This window comes from Stenella coeruleoalba (assembly GCF_951394435.1).
Source record: "Stenella coeruleoalba genome assembly, chromosome: 19".
Lineage (NCBI taxonomy): Eukaryota > Metazoa > Chordata > Mammalia > Artiodactyla > Delphinidae > Stenella > Stenella coeruleoalba.
The window spans coordinates 57,099,925-57,122,245 of NC_137165.1; the positions used below are offsets into that span (position 1 = coordinate 57,099,925).

The following is a 22,321-nucleotide window of genomic DNA, read 5'->3' on the forward strand; positions in this document are numbered from 1 at the left end:
GACTCTTCTTCATGATCTTACAGCCCTCAGTTCAGACATATGTTAGAGAACTACCGATGCTGCCTGTGGTTTATCTTTTTACAGGTCAGTGATACCAACTAGACTGTAAGCCTCTTATGCTCAAAGATGCATTATACTCTTTTGGGTCTCTGTCTTAACAGAGGGTATGGTTGATTTTAGTTGCTTATAGCAGACTGTTTTTAAAGACAGACAAATGATAGATAGATAGAGAGATAGAATGAACAAACCTTATTTAGGAAATACATATATTACATATATATAATGTAAATATACATAGCTTACGTTAACATGAATTTGCAGGACTGGTACCCTCAGCAGTTCAATACTGAGAGGATATGCCAGTTAGATTATGGGTAGTGGTGTGAAACTGGCTCTAGGTTTTAATTTAGTGAAAAATTCCAGAGAACTGACACCTTGAACATACTTTGTTGTTGACTATGGAAGCAGTCATGGAATACCCAGCTTCCCTCTAATCCTGTGGCTTTGCTGGACCTGTCATCTGGGAGGTCCTTGTGATTTTATCTTATCTCTATTTGAGAGTCATAAAGATGAGTAACTAAAATGTGGTTAATAAACCCCATCTGGGCATTTTCTAGGTGAATAAACACACCGGTTTTTCCACTGTTTTTTCATGTGGAAATGATGAATAGGACTCACAACTCTTGTTTTCATTATAAGTAGAAAAGTAGAAATAATATCGTTATGATACTTGAGGTTGTTATAAAGTGCTTTAGAGACACTCTGAAAGTTTCAAATAATTATAGCTCCAGTTAGATTTTTATGGCTGCCTGTGGATTTTCATGATCAAAGAAAAAGTAAACAGAGAACACTTTTAGGCTGAAAGATATTCAGACCCTTATGATTTTTTTTTTGTTTTTGGCCCTCCTTCTATTATTTCAAAGAGTGATTAATAGTTTCACAATGTAAAAGCACGCACATTTGGGATTAAGTAATTGAATGAAATTAATTCCTGAATCCAATCTTCATGCACCCCAGGCATGTTGCATAATATATTATCTTGGTGATTAAAAGTGCAATGAGCTAAATGTAAGAGAAGGTCTTCAAAAACTGCTAGTTACCAACTCCATTCCAATCTGTTACATACGTTTCAACTGTATGTTTTTTCTTTTGCTAAAAAGTACATTATTAGTACAAGTAGTGACATTTGAAAAGAACTATAGATCGGATTTTACTACTGTAAATACTAACATCCTGATTTTAATACTTGTGTTATGGTAGTACAATTGAATATCCTTGGTTTTAGGAAATAAACTGAGTATATGAGTCAAGGGGCAGCATGTCCTTTCAAATGGCTAAGAAAAAAGACCGTGTATATATACAGACATACATATGCATACATATACATGTGCATATGCTTATGATGTATGTATGTGCATGTACACATATACATGTGTTCATGATTATGTACACATCTATATACATGTATATAAATAGATATGTGCACACCTATATGCATGCATACATACATGCATTGTAAAACATAATATAAACATGTGAAAATATATATTTCATGTATATATAGATAGTACACATGCATGTACATATAAGGGTACATAGGTACTTATATTTCACCCATTTGTTATCACTAAAACATGTTTTAGATTTTTTATGTTTTATAAAAAAATGTTTACATTTGGGGAATCTGAGTGAATAATGTACAAGAACTTTTTGCAGCGATTTGAAACCTTCCGATATGTCTATAATCAGTTTAAAATTTAAAAATCAAAACATTTTAAAACATCCTGAAAAGTGCTGCATTCTACCAAGTGTGCTGAAATCATATGTGGAAGATTGAATCAGCATATGAAGGCTTAGCTTTGTGCTGAGGAAGATTGTGGTTTTGAGACATATAAATACAAACACGTATTTATTTATTCGTATAAACATATTATACACACATTTATAATTCTGCTCTAGAGTGGGTCCACTTCTTTTTTAACTGAGGTAAAATTCATATAACAGAATGAACCATTTTAAATTGTACAATACAGTGGTGTGTAGTGTATTCTCAATGTTATACAACAACCACACGTACCAAGTTCTAAACATCTTTATTACCCCTTCCGCTTCCCTAAAACAAAACCTATTCCCATTGAACAGTCACTTGTCAGCCGCTGACACCACCCATCGGCTCTCTATCTCTGTGTTTACCTCTTCTGGGTAGTTCATAAAACTAGACTCATATACTCGGTGGCCTTTTGCATCTGGCTTCTTTCACTTATTTTGAGTGAAATATTTTTGAAGTTGATCCATGTTGTAACATGCATCAGTGCTTCGTTCCTTTTTATGGCTGGATAATATTCTATTTATGTATATACCATATTTTGTTTTTCCGTTCATCCACTGGTAGATATCTGGGTTGTTTCCACCTTCGGTTATTGTGAATTATGCTGCTATGAACGTACGAGTATTTGTTTGAGAACCGCTTTTTAATTCTTTGGTGTATATGCCAAGGAGTGGAATTGCCGGGTCATATGGAAATTCTATGTTTAACTTTTTGAGGAACTGCCAAATCTTATTCCTATTTAATGTTAGGGGCAGATCACATGAACTCATACTGCAGAGATGTTCTCTGAATTTAAGCAGTTGATTTGTATGTTCAGTAATTGTTGAGGGGAACGTCTCACACAAACACCATGAGCAGGACCTGGAAAGAGTAGACGGAGTCCACTGAGACCTGTGCCAAACCCCCAATAAATTCTTATTTCAGTATCAAGAGATTTGGGAAAACATGAGAATTTACTTAAAAAGAGGTGGAGATAAGGGAACATAGAATTACATCATTGTTTTTAAAGGACACAATAGAGAAGAACAAAGAAAATGAGTGATCAGAAGTGAAGTATGAGGGTCTGTACATAATACAAACTCTCAGAGTTGCACGTGCTTGCTTTCTAAATCATTTTACAGCCCCATAAGGAAATCGGTAGATTTCCATGTTAATCGCACTTCACATGTTTCTGTGTGGGCCATTTGCTCTTGCTTTAGAGTTGGCTCCAAATGGTGTTTGGCAGCTCTCTCCACACCCACCCTCTCCCCGGCCCATCCCATCTTCCACTCCTGACCCCCAACAAAACAGAAGGTAAATGTCTCATCCCTGAGGAGATTCAGAAGTATGTCCTACCTGTTTGAGCAATGGCCTTCTCGATCTTCATTTCAGTCTGTTTTGCTGGTCACGTTGCATCTCCCCAACTTCTAATCATAGGGGTGTCCAAGGATTCATCTCTGAGGCTTGCCTGTATCTACTCACAGTCTCTAGAAGTCATTAAGTTTCATGGCTTTTAGGTACATCCCATACACAGACAATGCTTAATTTTTTATATCCAACAGGATTTCTCCTCTAAACTCCAGAAATATCTGCCTACATCAAGACTCTTACTTGAGTATCCAATTGACACCTAAAACTTAATTATGTCTAACACTGTGAACACCTGTTTTTCCTTCCCAAACATGCTTCCACCTCTGTCTTCACTGTCTCAACTGGGGACGCTTGCCTATCAGAGTCTAGGCCAAGTATTATGTCTTCTTCTCATACGTACATTTGATCTGTTAGCAAATCCATTGGCTCTGTCTTCCAAATACATTCAGATTCTAACATTTCTCATTGTATGCACCATCCCTGCCTCTGTCCAAGCCACCATCATCTCTTACCCGGAATATTTCAGTAGCCTTCTAGCAGGTCATCCTGCTTGGTTATTTTTTCAGTTTTCTGATCACATATAATCTTATCAGTGAGGTCTTCCCAAACGACCTATTGCCTGATTGACTGTTTGAGATTTCTCACTTCTTTATTAGTTTATTGAAGTATAGTTGATGTACAATATTATATAAGTTACAAGTGTACAACATAACTCACAATTTTAGAGGTTATACTCCATTTATAGTTATCATAAAATACTGGCTATATTCCCTGTGTTGTACAATATATCCGTGTAGCTCATTTTATACATAACAGTTTGTATCGTGTGATCCCCTACCCCTACCTTGCCCCTGCCCCGTTCCCTCTCACCACTGGTAACTACTGATTTGTTCTCTATATCTATGAATCTGTTTATTTTTCGTTATATTCACTAGTTTGTTGTATTTTTCAGATTCCATAAGTGAGTGATACCGTACAGTATTTGTCTTTCTCTGACTTATTTTACTTAGCAAAATACCTTCCAAGTCCATCCATGTTGTTGCAGATAGCAAAATTCCATTCGTTTTTATGGTGGGGTAGTATTCCTTTATCTTTATTCATCTTACTGATGGACACTTAGGTTGCTTCCAAATCTTGGCAATCTTAAATAATGCTGTGTTGAACATTGCGGTGCATGTATCCTTTCAAATTAGTGCTCTTGTTTTATTTTATTTTTTTTGGATATATACCCAGAAGTGGAATTGTTGGGTCATATGGTAGCTCTATTTTCAGTTTTCTGAGAAATCTCCATATATCCAAACAACCCTATTTAAAATAGCATCTCAGCAATCCCTAATACCATTCCCCCTTTGTTTTCTTCTGTATACTTTACATCATTAGACAAATACTATAGTGTACTTTTTGGATATTTCATCTCTCCTACTTAGAATGTAAGCTTCAAAAGGTCAGAGATTATTGTCTGTTTTTCACTGTTGTATCTACAGAGCCCAGAATACTGCCCAGTACAGAATAGAGGCTTATTTAAAATATTTTTGTATGTATGAATGAATGGCAATATGTCTGGAATACTTGCAGAGTCTTCTTTGTGATGAATAATACTCACCTAAAGTTAAATTAGCATGGTTACTAAAAAAAAATACACATTTTGTATATTTAAAAATATTTTAGAGCTGGAAGATTCTCAAAAACCCAGAGACTTTTATATAGGAAACATTTTCAGAGTCAAAAGGTACCTCCCAAAGAGGTTTGGATTAAAGGATGCCTGCTCAAGATGATCCGTGGCCTTCAGCAGTATGATTATAAACCCACCTCTAATCCTCTGGTGAAATATCCCTGACTTGGTATCTGTAGTTCTGGGTTGTAATTGAGTTTTTGCAACACACCAGTGATGAGATAACTGGGCAGGTTGCTTCATCCACGTTGAGCTTAATCTGTAAATTGGTGATAATAATAATGAAAAGTACTCACAAGACTGTGGTGAGAGGACCAGCTGACATCTTGGACATGTTTTATAAAATCCCAAACATGCCATAAATATAAGAAATCTAAAAACAAAACGCTACAAATATAAGGATAAGGACTGTGTTTTCAGGCTGTGAGAAAACATAAAAGTTAACAACTTCAATTCTACGATTCTCTTACCACCATATTTTTCTTTACTATCAGAGTCATTCAAAATCCGATTAAGGGAATTGTTCGAATCTGTTTGAGAGAATCCTTTAGGCAGCCTGACAATATTTCAATAATATTCAGGTTCCAAACTTTATTCCCAAATTCTCTAAGCTGCATTGGCTTTTCAGCTACGAGTCACATCAAGGCTCCTCTCTTCCTCCTCTGGCCAGGCTTATTCTGCCATTACCTTTAAAAATTAGTCTGGCAAATGCCCAGCAGGTGACCAAAGCAAAACACATACGGGATCGAATGAAAGTTGGGGGATATCTAGGCCTCAAATGTGCTTTGGGACTTTAGTTATAACTAAAATGACTATGCAGACTGATCAAGGGGGCTTTATTTCCTTCTTTATCACCGTAGTCAGCATCACTTACCCATTACTGATTATCACCTTAGTGCTAAGAATTCTACTTGGCCATTTATGTATGCTATTCCCTTTATACTTTATCTTGTCTCTATGAGGTAGGTATTATTATCTTTATTTTACAAAGGAGGACATTGGAACTCAAGGGGGAGTAAAATTATTTTCCAATAAGGAGGTACAGAATCAGCCTTTAGATTCAAATCTGACTTCAAAACTTTGGTGATCATGCAATTCTTTTTTGTAATAGTCAGTCTTCTCCTCCATTTTGATATGGATTTCCCCTAAAAGCGGGGGAGCCTCAAAAAAAGTGGAGGAGGAAACAAAAGGACAAAACAATAGAACTGAACACAGCAGAAAGATTAAGGCTTGGAGGAAGCGGTATTACATTCTTATCACAGAATTTTCTTTGGACTCAGGCGTACTCTTCCCCGGTCTTGACCTAATTTTATTCAGACTTTGGCAGGTGAGTGTGATCGTTTCCCTGGCCTCCTGTGAGTTTACAGTTTGGTTGGGGTATTACTGAAAGTCCCTGTTACTGTTGACTCTAAAGTGACTACCAAATATATAATCTGAAAATAAACAGGATTCTCACATCCAAACATTCGGTACAAAGGTTTGATGGATATACCCTTCTTTGTGTTTCTTTCAGACTCTTGGTAAAATCCTACTGGGTGATTTGTTCCTTTTGCACATATAATTCAGCACCGAATTAAAAGAATGTGAACCCCTTATACACCATGGCCCTGCTTCTAGCTCACCTCTGGCCTTGCTGGTTCTTATTAATGATTCATTTCTTTTGACAGGAGCGGCCACACTTCAGGACTTCTTGGGGGGAAGAAAGTTGGCAGAGAGAAGGTCCACAGTGAGTAGTTAAACATTATATGAATTAATACCCCCGATCAATAGCTTAATGGATGAAATGCATTGATTGCTTTGAGAATTATGCTGAGGTCTACAGTAATAAGCAGAAATGTCTGATTTGACATCTTTTTTTTTTTAATATGTCTGCAACGTAATCTACTACCAATTACACAACAGCCCCGCCAAAGGAGTGCTGAGTGGTCCCACTACAGTAGTAACATGTTAGAAAAGCTCAAGTTTCAGGACAATTAGCTTCTGGCTTCAGTTTATTACCCCATTTGAGATTTAAAAGATTTTTTTCCATTGCATTCCAACAATGCTTATGTGTCTGGGGCTAACACTTTAAAACAATAATGGAATGGCAAATATCTGTCTGGTTGGAGTTTGCCCAAGGAGAAGTGTGTATTAGAGTTAAAAAAAAAAAAAATCAAGCAAGGCAGAGTGGACAAAAAAAAACCAAACAACAGAAAACTCCAACTTCTTTAATTTCTCAAACTGCCCAGAGTTATAATGTTTTATGAAGAAAAAAATGGCTTTCATTGCTATTTTGTAGAAAATCCAAGAAATGCTTTGGAGAATATAAATATCCCTGTTTATTTAAACCAATTTCCACATTGTGAAAAAGCAGTCCAATCGATAATTCATATCCGTGTATCTCTTGGGTGAACATCACAAGATGTCTGGTCTGAGATATATGACTCTCTCCTTGAATTGCCTAGTACTACACAAAACTGGCAATCAGGGATTTTTTTTAATGGTGGTGATGACAATGGAATTTATTGAGTCTATTCTGTGGCCAGGTACTGTGCTGAAACTTGATGTGAATGATCTTATTTAATTCTCCGAAATAGCTCTTGAGTTAGCTCTTGAAAATAAGAATGCTATTATTTTCGCCATTTTATAGATGAGAAAATTGAGGCTTGGAGGGTCTAATAATTAGAGGGTTTCAAGGCTAACAGTAGTAAGTGCTTTGGAAAACTACTCTTGAGGCTTTAACCACTAGGCAGTACTACCTGATGATGGTGATGATGGTGCCGGTAGTGGTGGTGATAAAGATGACAAAGGCAGTAATAGACCTGGGCAAACTTCTTGTTAATCTCCTGTATGGTTTGTTATGTAACTTTCTTTCCTCTAGCTCTCTGGGTCATTTTCTTTGCTGTCTCAGATATCTAATTCCTTTATCCCAATGTCCATTTTGAAATGTTTTTATCCTAATCTACTGTTTTCTCCTCCTGCCTCTCACACGCCGTGATCTCATACTTCCTGTGGTTATTCGGGAACTGAGTTGGGTGAGGTGATTGACTACAGGCCCCCACTTCCAGTGAAGGGATGAGTGCATCACTGAGACGACTTACCTGTAGTCAGTGTACAGTAGTGGTTCTCTGCAGCCTCTCTCAACTCAGGATTCCTAAACATCTAATGGTGGATATGATCAAGTTTAGAGAGCAACCCACATCAGTGTAATGTTTTTCTATCTAAGGCTGTGGTGAAACACGAATTTTGATATCCAGCATGTACTGATATCATTAAAATCCCAGCATTTTTTTACCCCTTGGAATAAAGAATGCTTTCTGTGAATTAAAATATTAATGTCCAAAAAATTACAAAAAGAACCTATGCAAAAATGAATCAAGCAAAATAAATAAAATAAGTGAATTAGCAAGGAAGCAATAATATGGCGTCGACCTAGAGTTTATAGTGCATTACTGGCTGTCTCCTGTTCTCAGCTCAGGTGAGGTATTTCCAACCTAGGTGCGTTGACATGTTAGCCATGGGAAGGGCCCATCCCCTTCACACAGGTGGCTTTCCTTTGTTTGTACTCTCCTGAGATTCTTCAGAGCTCCTGGCATGTTGGCTTTCCACTCTGGAGTGGCTAGAGAGGGAAACAGTGCTTCCCTCCACTGTGCGGTAGTAGTGCCCTGGCCAAGGTCAGCTTTGGTTCTGTTCTTGCAGCACTTTGTTATGTGGCTCCATTATCTCAATGGCATCAGAAGAGCTAGCATTTGTGTCTTCTGCCTGGAATGCAGTTACCCATCTCGTCTACTTGGAGAATACCTACTCACCCTTCAAGAGGCAGCTCCATTGTCTTCTATTCCCTGTAGCGTTCCCTTCATCCCTCTCTTACCCGCAGGTGGAATTGCTTGCTCATTCATGTTTTGCTAACACTTTATGTATCGTATTGCACTATAAATATGTGTTTGGTATTTATCCTCTGTGAGACTATATTCATGAGAGACTCTGGCTTATTCATTCCTTCTTTGTATCTGCAGCACAAAGCAAAATGTCAGGTCCATATTAAGTTTATGGTAAATGTTTCTTGTCCTGCACCGAGGTTCTATGTCCCTGACTCTGTGCTTCATCTCCCAAAAATCATTATAGTATTTATAGTATACATACCACACAGTAGATACTGACCCAAGAGCCATGATGTTGGATTATTTGTCATTGTTCTGCAACAACTTGGATATCAATTTTATTATCTGTAAATTCAGAGGAATAGTTTAGACTTATTTGCTTTCATTCATTCATCAGCTCATGTATTAATTCATTCAAGATATATCTATCAAGTACTTTCCTTGCCCCAGACACTGGACTTTTTAAGTATAAAATCCCATATTTTTTAGTTAAAGCACTAAATACTTTAATTTAAAAAAACAATAAAGTTTGTATAGCCAGTAGAGTTAATTTCATAATGCTACTTTATTTTTCTTAATTAGTTATCCATTTTATACATATTAGTGTATATATGTCAATCCCAATCTCCCAATTCATCACACCACCACCACCCAACCCCGCCACTTTCCCCGCTTGGTGTCCATATGTTTGTTCTCTACATCTGTGTCTCTTTTTCTGCCCTGCAAACCAGTTCATCTGTACCATTTTTCTAGGTTCCACATATATGCGTTAATATATGATATTTGTTTTTCTCTTTCTGACTTACTTCACTCTGTAGATCCATCCACGTCTCTACAAATGACCCAATTTCATTCCTTTTTATGGCTGAGTAATATTCCATTGTATATATGTACCACATCTTCTTTATTCATTTGTCTGTTGATGAGCATTTAGGTTGCTTCCATGACCTGGCTATTGTAAATAGTGCTGCAGTGAACATTGGGGTGCATGTGTCTTTTTGAATTATGGTTTTCTTTGGGTATATGCCCAGTAGTGGGATTGCTGGGTCATATGGTAATTCTATTTTTTTTTTTTTTTAAAGAACCTCCGTACTATTCTCCATAGTGGCTGTATCAATTTACATTCCCACCAACAGTGCAAGAGGGTTTCCTTTTCTCCACACTCTCTCCAGCATACATTGTTTATAGATATTCTGATGATGCCCATACTAACTGGTGTGAGGTGATACCTCATTGTAGTTTTGATTTGCATTTCTCTAATAATTAGTGATGTTGAGCAGCTTTTCATGTGCTTTGTGGCCATCTGTATGTCTTCTTTGGAGAAATGTCTATTTAGGTCTTCTGCCCATTTTTGGATTGGGTTCTTTGCTTTTTTAATATTGAGCTGCATGACCTGTTTATATATTTTGGAGATTAATCCTTTGTCCATTGATTCATTTGCAAATATTTGCTCCCATTCTGAGGGTTGTCTTTTTATCTTGTTTATAGTTTCCTTTGCTGTGCAAAAGATTTTAAGTTTCATTAGGTCCCATTTGTTTATTTTTGTTTTTATTTCCATTACTCTAGGAGGTGGGTCAAAAAAGATCTTGCTGTGATTTATGTCAAAGAGTGTCCTGCCTATGTTTTCCTCTAAGAGTTTTCTGGTGTCTGATCTTACATTTAGTTCTCTAATCCATTTTGAGTTTATTTTTGTGTATGGTGTTAGGGAATGCTCTAATTTCATTCTTTTACATGTAGCTGTCCAGGTTTCCCAGCACCACTTATTGAAGAGACTGTCTTTTCTCCACTGTATATTCTTGCCTCCTTTGTCATAGATTAGTTGACCATAAGTGTGTAGATTTATCTCTGGGCATTCTATCCTGTTCCATTGATCTATATTTCTGTTTTTTGTGCCCGTACCATATTGTCTTGATTATTGTAGCTTTGTAGTATAGTCTGAAGTCAGGGAGACTGATTCCTTCAGCTCCGTTTTTTTCCCTCAAGATTGCTTTGGGTATTCGGGGTCTTTTGTGTCTCCATACATAATTTTTTGTTCTAGTTCTGTAAAAAATGCCACTGGTAATTTGATAGGGATTGCATTGAATCTATAGATTGCTTTGGGTAGTATGGTCATTTTCACAATATTGATTCTTCCAGTCGAAGAGCCCGGTATATCTCTCCATCTGTTTGCATCATCTTTGATTTCTTTCATCAGTGTCATAGTTTTCTGAGTACAGCTCTTTTACCTCCTTATGTAGGTTTATTCCTAGGTATTTTATTCTTTTCATTGCAATGGTGAATGGGATTGTTTCCTTAATTTCTCTTTCTGATCTTTCATTGTTAGTGTATAGGAATGCAAGAGATTTCTGTGCATTAATTTTGTATCCTGCAACATTACCAGATTCACTGATTAGCTCTAGTAGTTTTCTGGTGGCATCTTTAGGATTCTCTAGGTATACTACCATGTCATCTGCAAACAGTGACAGTTTTACTTCTTCTTTTCCAATTTGTATTCCTTTTATTTCTTTTTCTTCTCTGATTGCCGTGGCTAGGACTTCCAAAACTACGTTTAATAATAGTGGCAAGATGGACATCCTTGTCTTGTTCCTGATCTTAGAGGAAATGCTTTGTTTTTTACCATTGAGAACGATGTTTGCTGTGGGTTTGTCGTATATGGCCTTTATTATGTTGAGGTAGATCTGTGCCCACTTTCTGGAGAGTTTTTTTATCATAAATGGGTGTTGAATTTTGTCAAAAGCTTTTTCTGCATCTATTGAGATGATCATATGTTTTTTATTCTTTAGTTTGTTAATATGGTATATCACATTGATTGATTTGTGTATATTGAAGAATCCTTGCAACCCTATGATAAATCCCACTTGATCACGGTGTATGATCCTCTTAATGTGTTGTTGGATTCTGTTTGCTAGTATTTTGTTGAGGATTTTTGCATCTATATTCATCAGTGACATTGGTCTGTAATTTTCTTGTTTTGTAGTATCTTTGTCTGGTTTTGGAATCAGGGTGATGGTGGCCTTGTGGAATGAGTCGGGGAGTATTCCTTCCTCTGCAATTTTTCGGAATAGTTTGAGAAGGATGGGTGTTAGCTTTTCTCTAAGTGAAGCCATCTGGTCCTGGACTTTTGTTTGTTGGAAGATTTTTTTTTTTTTTTTTTTTTTTTTTTGTGGTATGTGGGCCTCTCACTGTTGTGGCCTCTCATGTGGCGGAGCACAGGCTCTGGACGCGCAGGCTCAGTGGCCATGGATCACGGACCTAGCCGCTCCGTGGCACGTGGGATCTTCCCGGACCGGGGCACGAACCCGTGTCCCCTGCATCGGCAGGTGGACTCTCAAGCACTGCACCACCAGGGAAGCCCCTGTTGGAAGATTTTTAATCACAGTTTCAATTTCATTCCTTGTGATTGGTCTGTTCATATTTTCTGTTTCTTTCTGATTTAGTCTTGGAAGGTTATACCTTTCTAAGAATTTGTCCATTTCTTCCAGGTTGTCCATTTTATTGGCACAGAGGTGCTTGTAGTAGTCTCTTAAGATGCTTTGCATTTCTGCGGTGTCCGTTGTAACTTCTCCTTTTTCATTTCTAATTTTATTGATTTGAATCCTCTCCCTCTTTTTCTTGATGAGTCTGGCTAAAGGTTTATCAATTTTGTTTATTGTCTCAAAGAACCAGCTTTTAGTTTTATTGATCTCTGCTGTTGTTTTCTTAGTTTCTATTTATTTCTGCTCTGATCTTTATGAATTCTTTCCTTCTACTTACTTTGGGTTTTGTTTTATTCTTCTTTCTCTACTTCCTTTAGGTGTAATGTTAGATTGTTTATTTGAGATTTTTCTTGTTTCTTCAGGTAGGTTTGTATTGCTATAAACTTCCCTGTTAGAACTGCTTTTGCTGCATCCCATAGGTTTTGGATCATCGTGTTTTCGTTGTCATTTGTCTCTAGGTATTTTTTGATTTCCTCTTTGCTTTCTTCAGTGCTGTCTTGGTTATTAGTAACGTATTGTTTAGCCTCCATGTGTTGGCATATTTTACATTTTTTTCCCTGTAATTGATTTCTAATCTCATAGCATTGTGGTCGGAAAAGATGCTTGATATGATTTCAATTTCCTTAAATTTACCAAGGCTTGATTGTGACCCAAGATGTGATCTAGCCTGGAGAATGTTCCGTGTGCACTTGAGAAGTGTAATCTGCTGTTTCTGGATGGAATGTCCTATAAATATCAATTAAATCTGTTTGGTCTATTGTGTCCTTCAAAGCTTGTCTTTCCTCACTAATTTTCTGTCTGGATGATCGGTCCATTGGTGTAAGTGAGGTGTTAAAGTCCCCCACTATTATTTTGTTACTGTCAATTTCCTCTTTTAGAGCTGTTAGCAGTTGCCTTATGTATTGAGGTGCTCATATGTTGGGTGCATATATATTTATAATTGTTATATCTTCTTCTTGGATTGATCCCTTGATCATTATGTAGTGTCCTTCCTTGTCTCTTGTAACATTATTTATTTTAAAGTCTATTCTGTCTGATATGAGAACTGCTACTCCAGCTTCCTTCTGATTTCCATTTGCGTGGAATATCATTTTCCATCCCCTCACTTTCAGTCTGTATGTGTCCCTAGGTCTGAACCGGGCCTCTTGTAGACAGCATGTATATGGGTCTTGTTTTTCTATCCATTCAGTGAGCCTGTGTCTTTTGGTTGGAGCATTTAATCCATTCACGTTTAAGGTAATTATCGATATGTACGTTCCTATTACGGTTTTCTTAATTTTGGGGGGTTTGTTTTTGTAGGTCCTTTTCTTCTCTTGTGTTTCCCACTTAGAGAAGTTCCTTTAGCATTTGTTGTAGACCTGGTTTGGTGGTGCTGAATTCTCTTAGCTTTTGCTTGTCTGTAAAGTTTTTGATTTCTCCACTGAATCTGAATGAGATCCTTGCTGGGTAGAGTAATTTTGGTTGTAGGTTCTTCCCTTACATCACTTTAAATATATGGTGCCACTCCCTTCTGGCTTGTAGAGTTTCCGCTGAGAAATCAGCTGTTAACCTTATGTGAGTTCCCTTGTATGTTATTTGTCATTTTCCCCATGTTGCTTTCGATAATTTTTGTCTTTAAATTTTGTCAATTTGACTACCATGTGTCTCAGTGCGTTTCTCCTTGGGTTTCTCCTTCCTGGGACTCTCTGCGCTTCCTGGATTTGGGTGGCTATTTCCTTTCTCATGTTAGGGAAGTTTTCGACTATAATCTCTTCAAATATTTTCTTGGGTCCTTTCTCTCTCTCTCTTCTCCTTCTGAGACCCCTATAATGCGAATGTTGTTGTGTTTAATGTTGTCCCAGAGGTCTCTTAGGCTGTCTTCATTTCTTTTCATTCTTTTTTATTTATGCTGTTCTGTGTCAGTGAATTCCACCATTCTGTCTTCCAGGTCACTTATCCGTTCTCCTGCCTCAGGTGTTCTGCTATTGATTCCTTCTAGTGTGTTTTTCATTTCAGTTATTGTATTGTTCATCTCTGTTTGTTTGTTCTTTAATTCTTCTAGGTTTTTGTTCTTTAATTCTTCTAGGTCTTTGTTAAACATTTCTTACATCTTCTGGATCTTTTCCTCCATTCTTTTTCTGAGGTCCTGGATTATCTTCACTATCATTCTTCTGAATTCTTTTTCTGGAAGGTTGCCTATCTCCACTTCATTTAGTTGTTTTCTGGGATTTTATCTTGTTCCTTCATCTGGTACAAAGTCCTCTGCCTTTTCATTTTGTCTGTCTTTCTGTGAATGTGCTTTTTCTTCCACAGGCTGCAGAATTGTAGTTCTTCTTGCTTCTGCTGTCTGCCCTCTCAACTCAGTTTTGAATGTAATTCAAACTAAGATAACAACAGTTAGCTTCTGAATCAAATTTATTCCTCAAATTGTACTATTTTTATCAACTAATTAAAAAAAATCAGTTCCCCCAGTGATCACAGATCAGAATTTCTGGGTTCCATCTCAGTGTTTTTTTTACCTTTTTAAATCAGTCAGAATACTGATTAACGTGTATTACATAAATTTAAGCAAATGGGGAAAGTTTTTGGACTGAAGGAAATCTCTGCGTTTGTTCAACAGATATTTACTGAATCCCTAATATGTGCCTACTCTTGTCACATATACCCAGGATAAGAAGATCAACAAAATAGGTCTCTGTCTTTGAGAGGTTGATAGATTTATGGGGAGAAACATGGATGTAAACTTGTCAGTGTTAGAAGAAGGACTCTGATGGAGTATTCAGGTACATTTACAGCCAACAGGAAGAAATGTGCTCAGGTGTGGCTGAGGGCAGGATGGAGATAGGAGGCTTGTCAGAAAAAGGTTTCTTAGACTCTCCTGGCTTCTAGGCTTGGTGCTTCATGTCAGCAGACGGCGCATGAGGTGAATCTCAGGAAATACGTGTGTTCCTGCAGTCAGATAAAACTGGGGAGAGGGAGAACTTTCCAAAAAAGAGAAGCAGGGTTAGCGTGAGCAGATAAATGTGAAATAATACATCATATTTAGGCAACTAGAAATACACCAGTATGGTGAGAGAGAAAGGGACAAGCTGGGTTTCAAGGAGACCTGAGGCCGTGGAGTCAGCATGGGCAGCAGCATGTCACCTCTTGGCTAAGATGCAAGAATAGCAACTTTATCCTGAACCTGGAGGGAAATCCAGGAAGGTCTTATGCAATAGAGCAACTTGATCATTTTTCAAAAACTGCTAGACACTTAAATGTGATTTAAAATATTTACTACATTTCAAAATCCAAATTTGGCAACTCAGAAACATTTGGGGTCTCTTCTGCAAGCATTTTTGCTAAATTATTATTTTTTCAACAAATGGGAATTTAATACTCAAATGAGATCACACTTTAAACATGAAAAAGGGAATGGGATCTTTCATTCTATCGACATCTCCTTTCCATACTTGAGATTAGACCTATACTAAATTACTAAATTCTACTTTTTACCCCTAGAGAGATAGTGATTCAGTATTCAGGATGTCCTGTTAATGGAGTTCAAAACAAAGGCTTGGCTTTTGCTTCTCAGACTTAAGTTTATGAATCTGAGGAAGAAGAAAACAAAAACATACAGATTGAGATTTTTAGTCAGGAAGGTGTAGGTTGATTGTTATATTAGTGTCGAGTGAAAATACATTGATTGTTGACTTTTTTAAAATGCAAAAACCACAGCACCTGATCTAGCATAAATTGTTTATTTTTTTCCTAGCGGTTGTTCAAGGGTTATTTACAAATCAATAATAAATGGGAAACACCAAACTTGAGAGTCCTTCTGAACTAATACTGCCAACTCTGTTGACCAAATGTTGAGAGATTGTATCAGGAAAATACATGAAAACTTTCTGAATCTTTCTTCAAGAGAAAAAAGAAAAACAGTAATAGAATTTCATCATAATGCCTTTCATTGGGACAATGTTGTGTCTTCCTAACTGGTTTGCTACTTTAAATCTTTTCCTATTCTACGGTATCCACACTGTGTTTCCTACAGATCTTATCAATTTGAAGGCACACAAACCTTTTTTAATCTTGGCTCTGCAGGTTTCTTACTCTGTGGCTCTGCTCTGCTATCTGTAAGACTGAAATAACAATGCCCATTTCAGAAGAATGAGAGGTGCTGAAAGGATTAAATGGAAACTTAGATGTAGGGTCTTGTGCTTAGTAGGTCTCCAATACCTATTTATTAAGTTTAACAATGGCATACTTCAGTGAATGTAGTGAATGTTTAACTTTTCAACTAAGCTTATTATTTATGGTTCTGAGCTAATTGCACAAAATAAGATAGATCCAGGCATGAAAACAATTTCATTTCTAATAGCTGGATTGTAAAAATCCTCAACTTGTTGGATGTGGAACACTATGAATAGAAATAGTTTCAGGACGTCCTGAAGCTCTAAGCCTTAATGTTAACACATGTGTACTTGTGGAAAATTCAGCTGCTTCCAAAAAGGAGAGCCAGAGCTCTTCAGAAGTAGAAGAAAGCACTTCAAACAAGTGATGCCCTCAGTAGCTGTCAAGGCAAACTGGCTTTGTTTTTGATGGATTGTGGGAATATCCCCTGCCTTTTACAAAACAATATGTAATTGTCATTAAGAAGCCAAATGGGAAAAGAAAAGGGGATTATGTACCCTTGGGAACTGGAGAAATTAGTACAAATAAGATATTGAAAGCTGATTACCAGTAATTATAATGGTTCACTACTAGATCCAACCTGATTCGGTAATGAACCTGGTGAACCTTGAGCTAGTGCAAAGACTGAGTACTTGGACATCCATCCTCCAGTATGTCTTTGAATTCCCAGTGTCTTCTTCTAAGCTCTCTGTTAGTATTACCAACAGAGAGAAGTAGAAACCATTCGCTTTAAAGTAGTGTTTCTCAAACTTCTTGGTCCTAGGACCCCTTTACACTCTTAAAAACCTTTGAGACCAAAGAGCTTTTTGTTTGTTTGGGCAATATCAATTAATATTCATCGTGTTAGAAATTAAAAGAGAATTTTTATAAATATTTGTTAATGTATTTACAATAGCAATAATAAATATTTATATGCCAGACTATGTAATATATATATATATATATTTTTTTTGCTGTACGTGGGCCTCTCACTGTTGTGGCCTCTCCCGTTGCGGAGTACAGGCTCCGGACGCACAGGCTCAGCGGCCATGGCTCACCGGCCTAGCTGCTCTGCGGCATGTGGGATCTTCCCAGACCGGGGCACGAACCCATGTCCCCTGCATTGGCAGGCGGACTCTCAACCACTGCGCCACCAGGGAAGCCCTGTAACATATTTTTAATGAAAAATGACTATATTTTCCTCCCCAAATAAGAAGATGGTATTGTTTTACATGTTTGGAAATCTCTTTAATGTCTGGCTTAAAAGAAGACAGCTGAATTCTCACATCTGCTTCTGCAATCATTCTGTTTCTACATTTTCTTTTGGTTGAATTATAGGAAGAAAATCTGGCCATATAAAGATGGTATCTAGAAAGGGAGGAATAATTTAATAGCCTTGTCAGATAATTATGGGTATTTCTTCTTTGATACTATATACCAAGACTCTAGAAGAGGTAGCGTCTTAAAATTTGATTGCAACATAGAGTGTGAAATAGTATCAATAAAATTTTTGTACAGTGTTATATAAGAAAATCATTGAATGGACCTTCTAGCCCTGCAGGATTTTCTAACATTGTAGATTGGTCATAAGGAGAATATTGGTTAACCAAGTTATGTGGATCCTCTAAACAATGACATGACATATTTCATTATATTAAATAATCACATCTGTTACTATTACCTCTGATCACATCAAAAGAGTATTGAAATATTGGGAAACTGACATGCTCATGATGATGGCAATAAGTATTTCAAAATTCTGCTTCTTGTTTGAGAGCTTTTACATTTTATCATTGACAAAAAATACTACCTTTTGTTTTTCTTGAAGTGACAGGTTCACTTCATTTATTTATATTTTTGATTGTAAGAACAATGGTAAGAACTCTACACGCTTAATAGGTTTTTAAGTATACAATACAGTATTGTTATATATAGGTACAACGTTGTACAGCAAATCTGTAGAAGTTATTCGTCTCATTTAACTGAAATTTGATCAGCAACCCCATATTTTCACCTCTTCCTAGCCCCTGGCAACCAGCATTCTATTCTTTGCTTTTATGATTTTGACTGTTTTTAGAACATGGAATGATGCAGTATTTCTCCTTCTGTGACTGGTTTATTTCACTTAGCATAATGTTCCTAAGATTTATCCATATTGCAGGATTGCTTTTTTTTAAAGCTGAATAATATTCCATTGTATGTATATACCACATTTTCTTTATCCTGTCATGCATCAGTGGACAATTAGGTTGTTACCACATCTTGGCCATTGTGAATAGCACTGCAGTGCACATGGGATTGCTAATATCTCTTTGAGATCCCAATTTCAATTATTTTGGATAAAGACCCAGAAGTAGGACTGCTGGGTCATATGGTTGTTCTATTTTTAATTTTTTGAGAAACCACCATCCTATTTTCCCTTGTGGCTGCACCATTTTGTATCCTCAGCAAGAGTGTATAAGGGTTCCAATGTCTCCACATCCTTGCCAACACTTGTTGTCTTGTGTTTGTTTGTTTGTTTTGCTGTTGTTGTGGTGGTTTGATAATAGCCATTCTACAGACTTGGGATAAAATTAGACCCTTTTCTTACACCATAACACAAAAATCAACTCAAAATGGAGTAAAGTCTCAAACAAAAGACCTCAAACTTTAAAACTTCTAGTTGAAAACACAACAGAAAATCTTCATAACACTGGTCTTGACAATGATTTCATGGATATGACACCAAAAGCAGAGAGAGCAAAAGCAAAATAGATGTGGGACTACATCAAACTGCAAAGTTTCTACACAACAAAGGAAACAAAGGCAACCTTCCGAATGAGGTAGAATATCTGATAAGGGATTAGTTTCCAAAATATATAAGGAACTCCTGCAACTCAGTAGCAAAGCAAACAAACAGACCAACAAAAACAAACTGAAAACTTGAGTTAACAGTGGGCTAAAGGCGTGAATAGACACCTCTCCAAAGAAGACATACAAATAACCAATGGGCACATAAAAAGATGCCCAATTCACTAGTCATTAGGGAAATGCAAATCAAAATCATGAGGTATTGCTTCATTCATTTTTGACAAATTGTCTGCCAAATACTCAAGTCCGAATAGTCATATTTTAAAGCCTTTTTTCAAGTAAACATGGTGTTTATAAAACATAGTGACTAGTTCGGCTCATAACTCAGAGAATCATACAAGGGTATTTCCTTTCCTCTGTAGACAGAAGGCTTTATGCCTACCTCCTATTTCATCATACACATTATTAAAAAGACATGTTTGCAAAATTCTAGATTTAATAAAAGTAATAATTTTTATTGCTTCATGAAGGATTTCTTAAATGATCCTGGCCTTTTCTCTTCCTTTGTTTATTATGAACCCATGGCAGGGCAAAATATGGTAAGTGTGGTTTGAGGCCACTGTCTGGACAGTTAACATTTAGGTGCCAGCACTGCTTCTGCACTATCAAAACAAATGGCAACACAGGGGGGAAAGGCCAGTCATTTCTTTACGTTATCATAAAAAATACTTTTGCTTTTTCAGACAACTCCAAATGGTCTCAGGGCCCCCTAGGACACTGGGCACCCTAATTTAAGAACTGCTGTTTTAACTTTTAAAGCCATTTCACAAAACTGTATTATTCCTTCTTTACGTCTGGTCATTTTATAGATGAGGATGGAGTACTGGCAGAGTTAAGGGGTATTTTAGCACTTAGTACATATTAGGAGCTTAAGAATCTTTGTGATAAGAGTGAATAAACTAGGCATACTTAAAAGACAGGTCTCCTGACTTCTGGCTCTGTGTTCCTTCGACTGAAGATTTAACTTCTTTTAGATTTGGGGGGATACAAGGAATAGGAGACACCTAACTGAAGTTAGGAGTGAAGCAGGAATACCTAAATCTCTAACCCTCACACTGTACCACACTCTGAATCAACTTGTGTGGCAGTAGTTACCTTGACTTGTTACATGCAGAACTTCCCGGGGTGATTTCAGTTCAATTGGCTTCAATCTAAGTAGACCATGCTCTGTGATACCAGTTTCTTTGTTCCCAGCTGGCCTCCCACTAATCTCCTGTGAAAACACAGGCACCTCTCCTGAGAAAGGAGCTCTTAGAACTTGAAGTGTAACTCCTTAAAGAAAGCAGGGGGCAGGGATGAGACAGCAGGCCAGGGGGCAGATTCAAGTCAAATTGGCTTAGGACAAATACTCTTAAGTATCACAGGGGTGCTTTCCCTATTCCCAGGAGGTACTGTCCACATGAAGACAAAGCGATGCTTGCCAACGGTTGTCCCCAGAGGGAAGCCAGAGGACTACAAAATAAGTTATCCTCCACTGCTAGTTCAGCCAAATCAGGACTGTAGAAAATCCAAACTGTGGTAGGGTGAATTAGCATAGACTTGTTCTGTGAACACATGGGAAACTTCGGTTTCCAGGGAGGTGCTTTTGGCACCTTCAGTGAAAGCCAAAGTAACTCAGGGAAAAGCTGATAGTGACTAACAATTCCTACGAAAGACTGTTTTTAGAAGCAAACCTGGTGAAATCATAATGGTCAGTCAAGAGAAGGACTGCCCCAATGACCTAATTACCACTCGGTGGGAAAACTGAAACCAGCCCTGGAAAATTGCATCAATATTATGTCCTTTAATGGGCACCATTTTTAAAAATACCCACGGCTATCCTAAAAATTTTCCCTTTCTTTACGAGTAACCACATACTCAGAGCCAGTTTCATTTCAAAAACACCCAAAAATAATAGTGAAGTTCTTCAAATTTCATGACAGTCCCCTCAAAAGCTCTAGTCTTGAAATGTTACTTAGGTAATTAATTAAATGAGCAATCATGCTCCCCCTTCTGATACATCTCATGGACCCAGATGTCTGTGAACTTCTCATTAGTTAATTTAATGCCAAGTAAGTGAGTCCCTCCATATTTTAAGGTCAGAGCTTTCTTAGAGATGCGTTTTTATATACTGCTACATCTAAATACTCTAGTAATTGCCTCTGCTCTTGACAGATGCCTTTAAATTTCTTTTCTTAGCTGCGAAAAGAAAAAAAAATGCTACTTAAATAGAGTGAGAAGTTACCAAATGGACTTGCCTCAATTTTAGTGTGCATTTGTGGTCATAGTTCCAGAACCTCATAGGGAAATTCATCTAATTAAAGGAGATGTAAATCTGGAAAACACATGGACTGGCAATGAAAACTAATTAATCCATTTATTCATTCAATCAACGGTTCTATAGTAAGCGTGTACTACATCGTCCTTATTGAGAGGATACATCATGAACAAAACCAGAGATGACCTCAGCTATTCAAGAGTTTAGGATCTAGAATCATTCTGTAAATGTTTGCTAATTTGATTTGACTAATTCAGTATATTCCAGGCATAAGTTATTTGGCTGAAAAATAAAGATAACAGGGCAAATGTTTTAAGTAAGTTTTAATTACAAGAATAATAGCCTAAACCCAATCATTTAACCAAAGCCAAAGTCGCTGGATATGAAATGTTGTTGGGAAGTAAATTATTCAACTTAAGTTTCTACTTTGATTCTTCAGACAGTTTGCTTAGCTTTTCTTCGTCTTCTGCCCAAAGCCCCTCCCCAAGGTACAGCTTTCATCAAGACCTAAGCAGTTATTCACAGTGAGAAAGCACACTGTTTCAGCCTCCCTCTCTCTCATGGCTGATTAGAACCATTGGAACTTCTCAGACATCCTTACACTCCCTTCCAGCTGCTTGTTGTAAACGGGATCCTACAGCTGTTCACAGGGGCTTCCCCTTTCAATTCTGCACCATCATTCTGATACATTTCTTTTTCACTGACTATCTTACTCTCCCACAAGCCCCAGAATCCCTTTTGTTCGAAGATATGCTTGTCTGGGCATAAAGACGATGTGCATGATTTCAGAGCATATAGTTTGAAGTATAAAGATTCTTTCCGAGTTTTTATCACAAAGTCCTTATTGTTGTGGCCTGTTTTCACAAGCCAAGATGGCCTTCTAATTCCTCAGCTATC

General features: G+C 37.2%; 1 protein-coding gene across 11 annotated transcripts in view; it reads left to right on the forward strand.

Annotated features, from left to right (window-relative positions):
- Positions 1-22,321, forward strand: part of LOC307177345 (uncharacterized protein) — a 1,102,996-nt gene that overhangs the window by 443,664 nt on the left and 637,011 nt on the right. For all 11 annotated transcript variants that reach the window (XR_013825026.1, XR_013825027.1, XR_013825028.1 and 8 more), the window contains one exon: positions 6,518-6,576. Coding sequence is in view for 3 of the 11 variants with exons in the window: in XM_079904470.1 (XP_079760596.1) it covers positions 6,518-6,576 (59 nt within the window). In the remaining 8 variants the exon portion in view is untranslated. The remainder of the gene's footprint in view (positions 1-6,517; positions 6,577-22,321) is intronic.